Source organism: Maniola jurtina, chromosome 13, assembly GCF_905333055.1.
Source record: "Maniola jurtina chromosome 13, ilManJurt1.1, whole genome shotgun sequence".
Lineage (NCBI taxonomy): Eukaryota > Metazoa > Arthropoda > Insecta > Lepidoptera > Nymphalidae > Maniola > Maniola jurtina.
Genome location: NC_060041.1, coordinates 6,014,961 through 6,032,331, shown reverse-complemented (window position 1 = coordinate 6,032,331; position 17,371 = coordinate 6,014,961). Strand labels below are relative to the sequence as shown.

The following is a 17,371-nucleotide window of genomic DNA, read 5'->3' as shown; positions in this document are numbered from 1 at the left end:
AAACTAATGAACCGATTTTAATTTAGTTTTTTTGTTTGAAAGGTGGCTTGATCGAGAGTGTTCTTAGCTATAATCCAAGAAAACTGGTTCAGCCGTTGAAAGTTATCAGCACTTTTTTAGTTACTGTAACCTTCACTTGTCTGGGGTGTTATAAAATTTTAATTTACACTTGTTAGACATAATGTGGAATGCATTAACGTATTATAGATAAAATAATAAAATTACATCATAATTAATATCATAATAAATAAATTGAGAAGTTTGTTTTTAGAGTATTGTGTTTATGTTTAAGTAATTAAATATCACTTTGCTTTAACGGTGAAGGAAAACATCGCAAGGAAACCTGTATGCCTGAGAGTTCTCCATAATGTTCTCAAAGGTGTGTGAGGTATGGCAATCCGCATTTGCCCAGCGTGGTAGATTATGGCCAACACTTTCCTCACTCTGACAGGAGACCCGTGCTCTGTAGTGAGCCTGCGATGGGTTGATCATGTCATGATGGAAATATAATAATTTATGTATTACGAAGTTTTAGGAGATCGTCATAACTCACAATTTACCAACTTGTAACATAATTTATCATCCTACTTTTTTGTTTACAAAATAAAAAGCAATAAATTATCGCTTCCGAAGGCGTTACCCAATAAGTTTTCAGTACTCCTTTTAGGAAACAAACGTTGTTCTAAATGGAAAGCGCCTTATACTCCGACAGTCTTTAGTTATTAAGAAAAATTGAACTTCAAATATAATATTTGAAAATAGTAACGTCCAAAATTACTTTATATATCTATTATAAATCCGCATTGAAACACTGTTCGGCGACGAGCTAGTAACGATGTAAGAATATTTTTAAAGAATTCTTACAAGTGTTCTTACATCGAGCAGCATTCTGTTAGCTGTTGCCGACATTGCGACGCCGACGACACGTGACGACAGCCGTCAGCGTGTCGACGGTTGACATCAACACGCTGGCGTCTACCGTTGACAGGCGTCGACGGCAGTGCCGCTCGTCTGTATGCCTTACTAAGGTTGAAATCTATAGACCGCACTTTGCCTTTGCTTAGACTTAAGTTTCAGTTAAAACGAGACAGGTTTATGCCAGCAGTATAACGCTGTTTCGTTTTAACAGTGTCTTAAGCCGGAGCAAAGTCATAGTGCGCTCTATAGATCTCAGTCCAAGAGATTTTGATTAATTCATTTTATTATTCAATAGCAATAAAATATTCCCAGAGAGATGTGGGTTAAAATCCCATCGATCTCGCAGCTTTCGATATGTATTTGAAAAATATATGAAATCTAAGCACTCCTCTTGGTAAGTGAACCAAGGGAGCGGACTCTGTTGTGCGTTGTCAAACGTATTTAAAGTGGAGCCCTACAGAGCCCCATATCTCGCATTTTTCATTATTTAAAATTTGAGTCCATTTGTAAACATGTAATAGTGATTTTAGATAAGCGAATGTGTGATAGAGGCTGCAACTCTACATGTAAAATGTATTCCCAGACTGTGAAACCGCCATTAGATTTTCTTATTATACATATTTGAAGAAAAATATTTCATACTACTTTTGCTATCAAAATTTGTGTCAGCTATTTTACATTATTTGAACATAGTAATAAGAATTGTTACTTGAGATACTTCGTTTAGTTTTCGTGAACTTGTAGACTGGGAATGCATTAGGAAGTAAGTAGTTTAATATAGATATTAGAAAAATTTAATAAATGAAGTAACATTAAGGACAAAATAATATATATTATTGCTAGAGTGATCACCAACTATTATCGTCTGTATGAAGTATTGATAATACAGTTGTGGTTTGCCAGTCGTTAAAACTGTTTACTATTTAGAATAACAGCCTTTTAGATTGGTAAGTTATAATTATATAATTTTGTCAAAATATTATTACTTACCATCCAAAAAAAAACAAGGTTTAAATAAACACAAAAATATTTCTCCCACCATTCTTGTTAAAAAATTGAGTAATATAAGGCCAAAAACTTAACGACTGATAGACCTTTAGATTTTTATGTTAAGTAAGTATGTAGTAATAAAGTGTCCGGCCGAACCTTTGGCTTCGGTCACCGTCGGCCTTAAAAAACACCTTCCGTTTCGGCCAAAATAGGCCGAAATTTTGGCTAATATTGAAGTCTTCTTGGGTTATTTTAACCTTCGGCTTCCGACACAAATCGACCTTCGATCGGACGCTATAACTATAAGTAACCTTTATTGTAAGGAGTGTCCATACGAATGAGATGTTTGTGTATGTATCTTGACCAAATTCTGTTGCTGGATTAAAAATAAATTAATATTTCTGATGTACTCATAATATAGAGTAGTTGTCATGAAGAGAAATTAAAAAAATAATAATGATAACGAATGGTAATAAAGGTGGAGACCTGCCTAGTGCCTACGTTACCCGACTTTGTCCTAGTGACATTTAAATCAAAATATACTTACTTAAAATCGATCTTGCAAAAGCATATATTTTGATTAATAAAAAACTTCAATAAACAAAAATATAATAATTAGATAAAGATCCAGCAACATTATTACTAAAATAGTATTGCTTTTTGTAGTTCCTATTCCCGATTCAAAATAATTAACCTAACGCCTTGTGACTGTCTAACCTTCACTTTTGCAGTTCTATTGATTACTCTTAAAAGCTCTTTTATAAGTAACTTATTTGTGGACAAAATGTAATGTCTTTATTAAACTGCGATTATGATGTACTAAATATAATAACTTTATTTTAAATGTTAATTTAAATAGAATAATATGATATTTTTGAAAACAATCATTTTGCATTTTGTTTGGTTTGTTTAATAAAATATAATCTGTATTAACGTGCTTGTTTTGACTAGACATAAATATTTCTACAAAGTGAAAATAAAGTTAAATGCATTTTTATGCTTATAGACCAAACGATTTATTTTTTCTTTTATACTGTCATTAAAATATTGGAAATGAAACTTATCTAACTTCCAAACAAGTGTAAATTAAAAATTTTCAACACCCCAAACAAGTGAAGGTTACAGTAACTAGAAAAGACCGAAAAGACCTGATAACTTTCAATTGACACTTGAATATTATGAACCTAAGGGTTATCTAACCTTCTTTTCTACAAGAAAACTAGAAAAGAGCTGATAACTTTTAAACGGCTGAACTAATTTTTTTGGATTATAGCTAAGAACACTCGATCAAGCCACCTTCAAACAAAAAAAGTAAACTAAAATCGGTTCATTCGTTTAGGCGCTACGATGCCACAGACAGATGCACAGATACACACGTCAAACTTATAACACCCCTCTTTTTGGGTCGGGGGTTAAAAAATAACTAACTGCAACAGAGCATATATTAATAATAAGGAATGAATTAGGAATTGAAAAACAACTTTTTGAAATGCAAGTATTAATTTATTGTATCATTTTAAATACACCATAGTATGAGTTGATTATTCAGGACAATACCATTTTAGGGTCTTATTAATTCATTATAAATGAGCTCCACCATTATTAAGTAAATTGCAATACCTCCTTGAGTTTAAAAATCCTATCATACATATTTGCCTAAAAATAAATATAAGTGCAACTAATTGTTGATTTGGCGGTAAATGCATAGGTATTATAATAAAATCAATCGAGACAACACATTATGCAACGGCGACATTGTGGTGGTTCTTCAAATAATAAATCTGCGCCTGCGACTCTAGCTCCTGCAGTGATCGGACCACGGGTGCCATTTGTGTCACGTGATCCTGAAACAACGTTTATTATGCTATACAAAACAAAACACTGACCTCCACTATACAGTAGACTCGATTATCCGGACCTGTTATACACAGATTCGCGATTATACGGATTGTCAACCGCGAAATTGATTAAGATTGTAATATTTTAATAATAATAATTAAAGAAAATATGTATGTAAGTAGATAATGTACATACGAAAATGTATCTTTATCCTTTTAATAAACATTGATTTTTGTTGAGTTCGATATGTATTGGTTCACAATGTTAGGTTTTTATTCTTTTGAATAAAACTTTGTGTTAATAATATGTGTCTAGAAAAATCGCTTTTCTTCATACATTCAATTATCTGGGTTTTCGATTATCGGAATGCCTTACAACAACAATTAGTACGGTTAATCGAGTCTCTACTGTACTCTATTCACGGAAAGAAGTTAGTTATAGGCTATAGCGCTCTCTCTCTCTGTTACGTAATCCCATACGAATGATAGAACCAAAAATCTCAGAAAAAAAAATTCTACCCTTTTCGGTTGATCTATAAAATAAAGTAATGAATTAGTTACCTGGTACCCAGAGCCTGCTTGTTTTCTCTTCTGGCCGTACACGACCTTGCCGTCGAACTCGTCGCAAGGCACCTTCATGTCGTTTTCGACTTGCTGGATCGTAATGTTCAAGTGGTCTTCTATGTCCGCGAGGTACTGTAATAAAGATTTATTTTCTTGGAATTGGACTAAGTTATGCCAAAATGTTCCAGCCTACAACTTTTAGAAAATCATAAATCATTTATTAATACTGAAGCAACTTAATATATCAAAGCTTTAAAACAAAGAGCACAGAATGCGTTTACAAAAATTACACTTAATTGAACCACAAGCAATCACAAGACAAATTTTAAATAATATGATTTTTTCGAAATAATGCAATGTGGCTTGGTACATTTTTGCTTAAATGGGTCCAATTATTCTCATATCCTTAACAAAAATGGGCAGGGTACACAGTTCGAAAAACATAGACTTTGGGGCCCCAAGGTGCTAGCATAGCGACTTTCCACCGGAAAGCACAGTGTTGGCAGATCGCGTATGCGTAACCCGGTGTGTTAGGGGTTTACGCGCGTCACGTGGCAATTGTTGTAAATCGGCCTTTAATGTCAACTAAAAATACGAGTTCATCTCTAATCACAGGTTTAAATGACATTCAATGCTGTGATTATGAAGAGGCAGAGAGAGAATTTTTTTGAACATGCATTCATCCAAGAAATATGCTTGTGTTTGAGTGTGTGTGTACACAGAAACATACATGTGTGTGTTTTCCATTTGGAGTATTAGTCAGATATTTTTTACCTGCGGTTCATTGTACCACATGCAGCACCCCTTCGGCCTGTCATCGATGAGGTTGGTGTTCCAGCAGTTGCGGCCGCGCGACGAGCACCACTCGCCGTGGTACCACACCTGCGACAAAATAACACAACCTCGAGTTGATAACCATACATTAAAAAAAAAGAATATTAGCCATGCTAATTATGACTAATACTCCCCTTTTCCCTCCAATTAAGCGTAAAGCTTGTGCTAGTAGGTACGACAATAGTGCAACGGGTGGGGTTTGAACCGCCGACCTTTCGGGATTCAGTTCGCTTGCTCCTCGACCGATCGAAGCTCTATTTTACATACTGTCGTTCATATGTATAAAAAGATTTACGGATATTATCCACACTTGTGTCTGTCCTTATTTGTACTGGGTATAGTAGAGTTAGACACATTGCAGACAAGGAGAACCGGAGAAATTTTGGCACATTACTTTTAACTCCGAAACCAAGTCGTTAATCTAAATACTTTGTGCAAATGTGCATTGGGGATAGGACTACGCGTTAGTGCAGACGTCTGCCCTTTCATTTGGCAACAACACAGACAAATTTTGCCGAAAATATTACAATGAGACTACCTTAATAACACATAGGTACCTAAAATGGGAAGTGAGATCTCAAAACGCATCATATATACCTTTTCTGGCACAGTAGAAACAAGACTGATGGCTAGACCCATACGTTCAGCGCGACCGACGCGTCCGATGCGGTGGACATAATTGGACTTCTCATCTGGCAAGGTTACGTTGATCACTGAAATATTGGGATTAGTTAGGAATTTACTTTGAAGGAATTAATATGTATACTCCCTATAACATCAGCACACAGTTAAAAATACATCTTATTTGTACACGTAGGTATAGTGCGCACAAATCAAGTAGTCCGATCTAAATTTGCAACATGGCGGTTTGAGATAAGGTTTCATCACTTTATTGCGGCCACTATGCGGAAGTTCCACTTTCTTAGAAAACCTGACCTTGAGGGCCGGCGCAAATCTGTCCAGGCGCAGGCAGTAGTAGCATCGATAGTGGTTTTACTGCTAAATCATTATCGACTTTGATTGCCTTGAAATAACGTCGAAAATCAACTGACACAATTTTTACTAGTCGGATTTCCCTTTTCACGCTAATCGTGGGTAAATAAAATTGATCTTCAATATTATTTCAACGTTGATAATGTCATGATTCTAGGTTAACGGGGAGTACCCTAAAGGTTTTCTTGACAGACATGACAGACTAACAGAGGGGCCGACAGACAGACAACAAAGTGATTCTATAGGGGTTCCGTTTTTCTTTTTGAGGTACTGAACCCTAAAAATGAAAAACCAGTAGAACTCACTAAAAGGCAATCCGGATATATCAATGCCCCTGGCGGCCACGTCGGTGCAGATGAGGAACTTCACCTGCTTCTGCTTGAACTTCTCCAAGTTGGCTTTGCGTTCTTGCGGCTTGCGGTCCCCGTGCAGGCACACGCACGAGAACTCGCTTCCGAACGACTTGAGGTAGCGCTCCATATTGTCACAGTCCAACTTTGTACGACAGAAAATTATCGCCCTGGAAACAAGTTTAGTTTTAGGCCTAAATCAAAATACAGGGGTAACCAGAACGCTAGTAAAAACGAAGACAGGTGATAGAAATGATGATTACTGATAAGATACCATAAAAACTGCATTAAAAAAAACCTGTATTTTTTAAAAGTTCGCAATATATTGCAAATAAAACATCTGACTGACGCTAGAGGTCAACGAACGTTCCGTAAATAGGAACTGAACCGATAATAATATAATTTCAGAATTTAGTACATACCTATCCATTTTATGTTCCCTTATGGCGCGTACACAGTATTCTCCCTTGAGTATCTTCACGGCTTCGGACAATGTTTCTGGCGTAGTGTTGCCACTGCGAATGTTGTCCTTTGCGTGGACACCGTCCGTTGTGATTTGTCTACAGGGAACCAGAGCGAGTTTGACATTATAATATCAAATTATTCAACATATATAAAAACCGGCCAAGTGCGAGTCAGACTCGCGCACCGAGGGTTCCGTACTCGGGTAATTTTTCCGACATTTTGCACGATAACTCAAAAACTGCATAAAATGCATAAAATAAATAAAAATCTGTTTTAGAATATACAGGTAAAGAAAGCCCTTTCATATGATACCTCACTTGGTATAGTTACCTTACTTTGAAAATTGAAACAATTTTAATTTTTGTAATGATATGATCATAAATTGACGGTGTTAGGATTTATTCCTTTACTTGTGCTAAAAGACCTACCTACCTGCTAAATTTCATGATTGAAGTACCCTATAGGTTTTCTTGACAGACACAACGGACAGATGGATAGACAGACAGACAGACGACAAAGTGATCCTATAAGGGTTCCGTTTTCTTTTTGAGGTACGGAACCCTAAAAATTAACTGGTGAGCCACCCTTTAGTCCTCACCCTTCAGGTACACCCGCATGGGTGCATCAGCTGACATGGAACTCTTACTTTCTCAGGTTCTCCCAGCAGCGGTCCTTCTGTGGGTCGACGTTGACGACGACGTGGTGCACGGTCTCCGGTACCGCGTCCTCGCCTTTCAAGTCCACCCACGTTGGGAAGTGCATCAGCTTCTCCTATTATCATATTATTCTTATATGAATGTTACTGTTGGAAAATCTTTATTTTATGCCTAATATTAAGATGAAGTACAGGTTAAAATATCAGGGAATTCACAGAAAAATGTAGGAAATTTTCATACCGCCATTTTTTTAACTTCAAACGCGTGCAATGTCGCAGAACACACGACCATTTGCAATCGTCGCCCGTCCGCGGTGATCTTCGGTATTTGTCTGTGCAGTCTCTCAATCAGTTCCCCGCAGCCAGCCTTTAGTAGCCCATCCGCCTCGTCCAACACAAAGAATCGGCAATGCGTGAGAGCTAAATAACCTGAGAAATACAGATGAATTTATATGAGACAAATCACAGAAACTATAATTTCTGGAATTCACCAACTTCCACCAGGTTGTGAAAAAAATGTGTAGCAAGAACTGCGACAAACTTGAATGAAGCAAAAAGAGTTTATAACTCATTTTTATAACATAACTGACTGAATTTTTACCATACATTTTCACTTCTCTGCATTTTTATACTTATAATATAGTGGGTTTATAGTAGATGCTCGCGACTTCATTCGCGTGGATTTAGGTTTTTAAAAATCCCGTGGGAATGAGACAATGCTATAAAAGAATACTAACCTCCCTGAATAAGATCTTCTAATCTACCAGGTGTACCAACAACGATATCAACGCCAGAGTTCAGCTGGTTGATCTGGTCCTTCACATTGATACCACCAACCACAAGCAGCTCCCGCACCTTTGGGTTGTCCAGGTGTTTCTTGAACATCGCTATTTGCGTGCAAGTTTGTTCTGCTAGCTCTCTGGAGGGCTAAAAGTTAATGTTACTTGTCACATTTAATGCTGATCGAACTTTCAAACTTCGTACAACTAAACTTGTGAAAGAGCGTCTGAGCGTTTGACGAATACTGATACAGAGATAGCTTGCATCCCAGGGAAGGACATAGGCTACTTTTAATCTCAGAAAATCTATTTTCAGTGGATTAAAAAAAAACATAAATTACACCAAAGAAGTCACTGATATCATCTTTTTGGAAGAGAGATAGCATGCATCCCAAAGCGGATATAGGCTTCTTTTTATCCTGCAAAATCAAAGAGTCCTCACTAGTTAGAAAACTGAAATTACGCGAAGTCGCGGATATCATCTAGTTTTAAACAAATTTTTAAAAAATTCGCGGCGAGCTTCACTCTTGGATTTCTAATTTTGTTTTAATATGCTCGCTCGACTTCATACCTAGGTACATTACACGTGTAGCTAAACAAAAATTATTTTTTACTTTTTAGTGTTTTTGGTTTTGAAGTCGGCTTTATTTTTCTTTTGAAAATTTTTATAATACTTGTTTTTAGCTTGTTTTTAGGCCTGAATTTTATCGGTTCTGCAATTTTTGATATGTATTTAAGTATCATTTACATATAGTCACCTCAATAATAATAGCCTGTGGGGCATTATTGACTGGCTTCAGAGCTCCAGAGGCAGCTACGGCAGCCACTACATTTTGTTTTACATATTCCTTTGGTGCCTGGCATACTGCAATGTAGTCTCCCGTAGGTGGGTACTAAAATAGATTATTACCTACTTAAGTTTTATAATCATAATTTTAATCTAAAAAAAACAAATTTTTACCTAAAAACGATAATAGAAAATAATCGTAAGTAATTTTTGCTCATTTTCAACTTTACTTGAGTGAAATTTTGAAAATTGGTGAGGGGAAGGAATTTCCAAAAATCATGAAACATGTATTTCTTAATTCTAAACCTATCAATTTTTCTGAACATAATTTGATAAATGATGGAACTTCACACAACCCTTTCTTTTTAACTCTCTTGAGGGTGGAATTTCAAAAATCCTTTCTTAGTGAGTACCTACATCCCAAAAGGGGTCTTCTATCTAAATTTCTCCCCAGTGGTTCAGGCTGAGCGTCAACAGATTAAGTCAGTCAGTCAGGAGCAGTCTTTTTATATTGTGTGTATAATATGTTCATGCTTGTTTGGTCACTTAATATTAAAAAAATTACATAAAAACTATTTGTACCTTAAAAGGTGTAGTCCCAAAGTTGAAGCTCATCTCAGCATTTTTTAAAACCACAGCTGGAAAATAGCAGTCAGCTCGGCGAGACTGGTCCAACTTGAATGCTACACCCAAATCTTCACCATTCTTTGTGAATCGAATTTCTCCATTGTTTAAATTTAATAGACAACCTGAAATTAGACTACATTGTTAGTTAAAAGCAAAAACCTTTGCTTAATATATTTACCTATAATGACATCTAAGAATTTCTTATTTTGTTAACAACATTATTATTATTTTATTACTTAAACAAAACAATATTTTTTGGAACAAAATAACTTACTATAGTTTACCAACATTTCATACAACTTAGTAATTTGTGACACTTGTATATTTGAAAAAAAAAATCTTTCTATTTCTAGAAAGCTTGCAATTTTAACAAAAGTTTCCTTTATAAAGACAAGGAATAAGACCAGAATTTTCAAAATTCCCAAGGGAGTAAAGCTGTAAGCGGTTGCTACTTGGTAATAAGTGTAGTAATAATTGAATGTAGATTGACAAAATTTTCATAGATGAAGTGAAAAAAGATAATATTTAATGTATGTATGTTATTTTTGACACAATTTATTAAACATCTACAAACCAATAACATCATTTTTTCCATAAGCACTGCCATAATCATCAAACTGCTTGGCATTTGATTTCTTGCCGGTGCCGCCAAACCCAAACCCTAGTCTGTCTGTGCCAAGATCCAGTCTTGCCTGTGGACAAGAGAAAACAATTCAGAGCCAAAATATACACTAAGGCTGAGATCTATAGAGCATAAGGTATGCTCTATAGATCTCAGCCTTAGTGTATATTTTGGCTTTGCTCAGATTTGAGTGAACACATAGTTAAATTCGCATTAATATTAATATGAATGTAAATATTTATATCCTTACAGCCTGAGTAGACCATCCGACTCGGCATAATCCTTCATCAGTAACCATGGCTTCGTAGTAGTAAGCACCCTTTGTATGTACTCCCTTGGTTGCTCTACAGCCGTGCCATCCAGTAGCGTCCCGGGATTGGCACCTGAGGCCATCCGGAGTCACCGCCATAGCGTCAGTTCGATCAAAGAAAGACATTGTCCATTCCGTGGATGTTTGCTGTATAACTTTACTAGTTTTTCCCTCTTGTATATCTTTTAGTGTTTCCCATACAATCTGCAATATTGGTAAACAGAAAGCGCCAGTTTTACCACTACCGGTCTCCGCTGCCATAAGCACGTCTCCTCCACCGAGAATAAGTGGAATAGCTTCAGCTTGCACGTCTGTTGGAAGAGTCCAATCCATTTCATCTATCGCCTTCGCCAATTCGGGGAGGACCCCGAACTCTTCAAACGCAGTCATATTTTGTTGAAAAAGGTTATCCTAAAATTAAAACTCAACTTTGCTAAAACAAGTCAAAGAGTATGTAATCACTACGTTATAAAACAAAGAGTATGTAATCACTACGTTTAAAACAAGTAATCGGTAGCACAGAATAATAACAACATCACTGACAAGAAAAAAATAATACAGTCCGACAAGGATCTTTTGTCAAGCTGCGTACAGACCGGCCCAACGAACGCCAGCGATGGATATTTATCGTTCGCTAGCGTTGGCTTCCGCACGCTCGTTGGAGTTCGTTAATACGTCCAAATACATTTAGTGCTCGAACGAACGTTCGTTGGCACTTGATTCCGGTTCTTTTCTCTTTCATTCGCAATTTAATCATGGACGACGACAACATCATTATAATTGCTAGTTTTATATACCAAAACGAGTTAGCAAGAACAAGAAAAAATAAACGATAAGAAATATCCAAGTAATTATCAAATTGGACGTCTACACGCTACGCACTCTTGCTTCAACTGAGCGTTCGTTCGTTGGCCTTCGGCGACCGTCCAAACAGAGTTCGATCAAATAGCTCGATTTCTTTGATGTTACCGCCACGCTTCGGATCGCCGGCACACGCCAACGAGCGATCGTTGGCATTCGCTAAGCCGTCCAGATTGCAGCAACGAAGGTCAACAAAACCCGTTCGTTGGCGTTCGTTTGGCCGGTCTGTACGCAGCATCACGTGAATGACAGGGAGCGTATTTGCCAGAGACATGCTACCTAAACAAGATATCGCTCGTGTGTGTTGTTGTGTGTGATGTCCAGAGACATGCTACCTAAACAAGATTGTGCACTGAGACACCAAAAACGAGCCTATTGAGATAGCGCTAAATTGGATTGTGTCCCTTTCTATTAGGGTGACAACACGATTTGATAATGTAAGACATTTGACGGATTATATGAGAATAGGAGAGGATGAATCATCATGATAACCCATCGCCGCTCACTACTGAGCACGGGTCTCTTCTCAGAATGATAAAGGTTTAGGCCATAGTCTGCTGCGCTGTAGTTATAAAAGTAGAGAAATTCAATTTTTTTTTGTTCTGCGAAAAAGTACCAGTCATGTTAAGTATGGGTACCTATAATATAGGTAAGTAAAATTATTTTGTATAATCTGGTGCATGTGTTTAGGTCCTAAACAGTTTTAGGAAGTTCGTAAGCAAGGCATACTTTTGGGAAAATTGATGGTACAGCGTTTCTTTTTAAAAAAAATTCAGTGCACACGAAGCCGTAGCAAAATCTTCCGCTTCAAAATGCATTCCGCAAACTGCCGAATATTTGGTGATATTTCCTGGAACGACAGCGATCCATTTTTGCCTTAAGTCTTCATTTTTGAGAAATCTATCGATAAACAGAAAAAAACACTTCCATTAAACAATCAAATTATGGTTACCTTACTACTTCTGAATAGTATAGTACAGAATGTTCGCCATATTGTTTTGCTTGACACCCAGTGTTGTCATCCTATTAATTTAAAAAAAATATTTATAATACTTTTTAAACTAAATGATATTTTAATGACATTTTAAAATAAAGATAACAGTATGAAAATTACTGCGAAAACAAAAGAAAGTAATCATGTTGTTTGAAATCAAATAAACAATGAATAAGAACTTTGTGAGCTACATCATAATTCGTACCATAGAAAATATTTTTTTATGCTTGCAATCCATTAGACAGTGACACACTCCAATTTATAGACCTCTCGCTCGGCTCGTTTTTCCGCTTAGCATAATTGTATTAGAAATTGGACTTTATGCTAATGCAATAGAATTTATTTTTGCAGGGAATTAAAGCTGAAGTGCACAATCATGTTTAGGTAGCACGTCTCTGGTGATGTCGTATTGAGATAGCGCTAAATTGGAATAGTCAAATATTTTAAAACAAGTGAAATTTAGATTTTTTACTTAGCAACACCACATACAAAAATACAGTGTGACACTTCACTGATGGCGGCATTAGTTCGTGTATTATCTATGGTTCCGATTTTGGCCACGGTACCTACCGACACAAATCCAAGTCTCAAAAAGTTTAGTTGATAATTTGTAATTTTATTCTTTTTTTGTAATTTAGAAACCAGAGCCGTAAAGTTAGTTGAAAAAAAACATAACACAAAAGGTCAAATAATGTCAAAAAAACGTAGTGTTTATATACTCTTTGGTCAAAAAATAGATAACCTAAAATTAAATCTAAAGAAAATAAAACCTTATATTATCCTGTGAATATGGTATAAATTGTAAGAAAATGGATTTTCAGTCCAATTCAGATACAGAAATCCGGAATAGTTCTAAACTATCAATGCTTGGGAAGGCTTTGATATATACTACGGGTGGTTTAGCAATAGGAGTGAGCATTGTTTGTATACCCTTTGTTTCACCCGCCTTTAGAAAAGTTTGCCTGCCCTATGTACCAGCTACTACTAATCAATTAGCAGGAGTAACTAGAGCCCTTAAGAATAGAAGTGGTAGGCTGCTGGATGTCGGGTCTGGCGATGGACGAATTGTATTCACAGCTGCTAAACTTGGTTTTAAAGCTGAAGGTGTCGAACTAAATCCGGTTTTAGTTTATTTCTCTAAAATAGCAGCACTTGTCAACCAACAATATTGGAACACGAAGTTTTACAGAGAAAATCTATGGACATTTGATTTGATGCCATACAATAACATAGTAATATTTGGCGTAGAACAAATGATGAAGGATTTTGAAAAGAAGTTGTTACTGGAAGTTAAAGATGACACAGTGGTGGTTGCTTGTAGATTTCCTTTGCCTAGCATGAGGCCAGTTGAAACTATAGGACATGGTGTGGACACAGTTTGGAAATATGTTGTAAAAAGATAGATAACTACTTGTTACTTTGTTCATATAATTTATATCAGTATAGTTTATTGTTTAAAATTAATTTATGTAGATAATAATTATAAGTAGAAATGTCAAAATCGACCACTTCTTTTTCTTCCAGTGTACTTTGTATCTGGTTTTGTTTCTTTCCCCTGTTTTCTTCTTCTTTCTTTTTTTTCAAGAAGCCAAGCTCTTGTATTTTTCAAAGGTTTACCTCTGGCCCCCTTCGATGCTTCTCTTCTAGCATATTTGACTTGTAATGAATTATCACTTTCTTCTGTGCCTAAAAGAGGTATGGGTATAGGTGTATAGGTTACTCATTTATATAATTATCTGATCACAGATTCTAAATATACAGTAATAGAAATGGTATATGCTGGTAATATTGGGATGTGTCATCGGTTTTCAGATATTTACTCACTTATAGAAATAATACTTCTATTAATCTTCAACATCAGTAACATAAACTGTAACACTATGCAAAAAAGTTTTTACTATACCCTATCAACAGAGAGAAGTTAAAATAGGGCTCTCTGTTAGATAATTCCATAAAAATGACAGACAAAACACAGTGGGCATTAACCATTTTGAATTGCCAGCCAATTACAAACGAAACTATGTTTTTGTATAGAATTTGAATGTTTTTTTTAACATTTTCAAATTAAAAATTTGATTATATTTTAAAACATGTTGGTAATTGCTTGGCCACTAAAAATGGCTAAAGCTCGAGTTTTATGTCTTTGTCACTTGTATGGGATTACATAACAGAGAGAGCCCTATACTAACTTGGATAGAGTATATTACTTGTCATCTGCCTACTAATAACACTAGTGGTTTGCCACAAACTAAGACCTCGCGGATGTTCACCTGTTAAAATGCTGAGAGCAACAAAGCAAGGTTTGCTTCACTGTTATTTATTGTGAAGTTATGTTGAAAATACTGATATCCATTAAAAATGAAATGATTTGGTTTCTTTATACTATTTATCTAATTTTAGTATTTGTAGTTCCAGTGCAGGATATTAATAAAATTATACACAAGGTTCAGTTTGTAATATTTAGCAGTTTTTGAAATATAGCGTCGAATCCAATCTTCGTTTTTCCCCTATTTTTTATGGGAGCCCCCTGAAATAAAGCTTTTTATATTTTTTTTATGCAATATTCAACTGAAGGCCATCAGTTTACATGTTATGATTAAATTTGAAGTAATCACGTTTAGTAATTCAGAAGTTATAAGGCTGTGACAGACAAGTGCCAAGTAGAAACATAGACCTTGCTTTGCTTGGTCAATAACCCTCCTATACCACTTCTATACTTATTCTGAGGAATTTAGACCAATATTGCTGGAAAAGCTCAAAGGTTTACTTAGCAATGCCATACCCAGAGCCTGCGGCAACGGTGCAGCTCCTCCAGTCATAAGTACAAGAAAGAACTTTTTGGCTTTGGCAGAGTTTGGGTAGTCTATAACAACACCCCCATAGAAACCTGCCTTCATAGCTTGTGTCGTCAGCAAATCTAACTGACTTTCATTCTCTGGATAAAACTGGAACACTGCTCTTGCTGACCTGGACTAAAACACAAAAAGGAAGATTATTTTTGTATAACATGCAAATGAACATTTGTGAATTTCCATAAGAAAAAGTACAGTAGAATTGATAAAATCTTCACAAGATTTGAAACAAAGCAAAACTGAATATAACTGTTTGACAATGTTAAACTACTATTATTATAAATATTTATATTATTATAAGTACCTACTTTAATAATTTACTACCACCTCACATACAACATGAAAAACACATACACATTAAATAAAACACATTAAATGAATTACCAATGATGCATATAAAGAACTGAAGAATTTGTACAATCTTTTGACTGGTTGGTGTGATTTTTTATCTGCATTAAAGAGCCACTGTAAGGCAGACACTGAGACTGCTCCGTCAAAACTGCCAGCTTTGAACGGCATTCCCTCACCCATATCAGCTAGGACTAAATCACCCTCTGTATCTCTTTCCAAAGCAACATCTGTTGAAAATAATATCAATTAAATAATTTATTGTAAGTACTTGTGGATCCCATTTTCTAAAGGAAATTTTATCACTATGTAGTGGGCTCCCAAGCTCTTCACATGCCTATAACTAAAGAGTGAGTAAAACCTTTGTGTGTGAGGGTTACAAATGATTATTATCTGGTGTTAGTGATACTTAATATTATGCTCTCTGAGGACTTGGAGTCCTCCAATAATGGGTAAAGGCCAGATCCCAACCCTAAAGTCAGCCAAAAAGCCTTTCTATATCGTGTTAGCAATTTCAAACAAAAAGAAGGGGTCACAGTCCTCAGCAATTAGGAATATGATGCACAGAGAAAAATAAATTACCTAGCATAGCAGGCGAAATGTCTAAACCAATCCACATATGTCCATACTCCTCGAGTACAGAACCGGAAAGGCCTGATCCACAGCCGACATCAAGTAGAAGGCACGGAGTATCTTCTGGTAGAACTAAAAGCTCGACACATCGCTCAGTCATTTGTGCTTGAATATCTATAATTCGTGAGCTAGAAAAGAAACATTTTGATATTTACTTGGGCCTAGGGAATTTTTAAAGAACTAATCAATTAATAAAACAATTAATCATAATAAATTGCCACCTTACTTTTGTGTATATTTTCTCGCTTCATCTTCGTTATAAAACTGAAAATAAAGAGGCCATGAAAGAAGTTTAAGGATCGATTACTGTAAAGAAAGCAAGCAAAATCATATAAAACTCACAAGTTCTGGTGGAGCTTGATGTTCTGGTCTTTTAGACATTTTAAATATTTATATTTAACTTTAAGTAGGACGTAAGTGCTTCGTTTTTCCTATTTTCATGCAAATGCAATCTAACCAAAACGACAAACATGCTTCAATTTCAAAACAAAACAAAGATTATAATAATAATCTGTGACAAAGAGAAGTATAAACGTATGAACATTGATACGTAATGATTACATGCTCTTTGGTATCGAATCGTCCGAGATCACGAGATCGAATTGAACGTAAAATAGGAGTACCTATTCTGTATAAATATTTCATTTTAGGACATTTCTCACGTCAGAGAAGAGTCAGACATACCTCTGCTTGAAGGAGATAGTTGCTTATCCATTAAATCTGTGGCTAGAATCCAGAGCTGGAAAAGCCGGTTGAAAAAACCTTCTGGGACTTCGTCTGTGATGGCGTTTGCTGGCGCGCGTGCTGTGCTTGTTTGGAGTGTTTTTTTTTTTGTTAAGAGTGGCTGGTTTTTATGTTAGTTGGTGTTTTTTGGTGGTGGAACTGACTGGGAAGCGCTCTAAAGGGGCGCCGCGCGTATGTCGGCGGGCGCCGGCGCAGACGGAGTCCATA

General features: G+C 36.0%; 3 protein-coding genes and 2 long non-coding RNA genes across 5 annotated transcripts in view; 2 read left to right on the top strand and 3 right to left on the bottom strand.

The window, feature by feature from the left end:
- The window catches only part of LOC123871404, a 383,067-nt gene that overhangs the window by 206,315 nt on the left and 159,381 nt on the right, over positions 1–17,371 (top strand). The gene's annotated exons all lie outside the window — the stretch shown is intronic.
- LOC123871396 lies at positions 605–2,981 on the bottom strand. Its single transcript, XR_006797259.1, has 2 exons — positions 2,100–2,981; positions 605–2,064 (listed from the first exon to the last, which is right to left on the bottom strand). It is a non-coding gene; the product is annotated as an uncharacterized LOC123871396 (long non-coding RNA).
- On the bottom strand, positions 3,543–11,211 carry LOC123871371 (ATP-dependent RNA helicase Ddx1). The gene is made up of 13 exons (XM_045915151.1): positions 10,673–11,211; positions 10,375–10,492; positions 9,756–9,922; positions 9,145–9,279; positions 8,345–8,534; positions 7,849–8,036; positions 7,599–7,723; positions 6,910–7,047; positions 6,443–6,657; positions 5,742–5,857; positions 5,085–5,192; positions 4,308–4,442; positions 3,543–3,752 (listed from the first exon to the last, which is right to left on the bottom strand). The coding sequence occupies exons 1-13, from the start codon at positions 11,120–11,122 to the stop codon at positions 3,648–3,650; spliced, it is 2,190 nt and encodes a 729-aa protein (XP_045771107.1). The 5' UTR covers positions 11,123–11,211; the 3' UTR covers positions 3,543–3,647.
- Positions 13,270–14,083, top strand: LOC123871389 (ATP synthase subunit C lysine N-methyltransferase). Its single transcript, XM_045915174.1, has one exon. The coding sequence runs from the start codon at positions 13,397–13,399 to the stop codon at positions 13,988–13,990; it is 594 nt and encodes a 197-aa protein (XP_045771130.1). The 5' UTR covers positions 13,270–13,396; the 3' UTR covers positions 13,991–14,083.
- On the bottom strand, positions 14,008–16,928 carry LOC123871384 (probable 18S rRNA (guanine-N(7))-methyltransferase). The gene is made up of 6 exons (XM_045915168.1): positions 16,763–16,928; positions 16,647–16,684; positions 16,370–16,548; positions 15,824–16,017; positions 15,370–15,559; positions 14,008–14,273 (listed from the first exon to the last, which is right to left on the bottom strand). Exons 1-6 carry the CDS (start codon positions 16,799–16,801, stop codon positions 14,083–14,085), a joined length of 831 nt encoding a protein of 276 aa, XP_045771124.1. The 5' UTR covers positions 16,802–16,928; the 3' UTR covers positions 14,008–14,082.

Coding starts and splice junctions, on each gene's coding strand:
- LOC123871371 (XM_045915151.1), bottom strand. CDS start 11,122: ATGACTGCGTTTGAAGAGTTCGGGGTCCTCCCCGAATTGGCGAAGGCG. Junction 7,724..7,848: donor TTGAAGTTAAAAAAATGGCG/GTATGAAAATTT, acceptor ATATGATAATAG/GAGAAGCTGATGCACTTCCC. Junction 5,858..6,442: donor TATATCCGGATTGCCTTTTA/GTGAGTTCTACT, acceptor CCAATATTTCAG/TGATCAACGTAACCTTGCCA.
- LOC123871384 (XM_045915168.1), bottom strand. CDS start 16,801: ATGTCTAAAAGACCAGAACATCAAGCTCCACCAGAACTT. Junction 16,685..16,762: donor ATCAAGCTCCACCAGAACTT/GTGAGTTTTATA, acceptor CTTTATTTTCAG/TTTTATAACGAAGATGAAGC. Junction 14,274..15,369: donor ACCGTTGCCGCAGGCTCTGG/GTATGGCATTGC, acceptor TACCTCTTTTAG/GCACAGAAGAAAGTGATAAT.
- LOC123871389 (XM_045915174.1), top strand. CDS start 13,397: ATGGATTTTCAGTCCAATTCAGATACAGAAATCCGGAATAGTTCTAAA.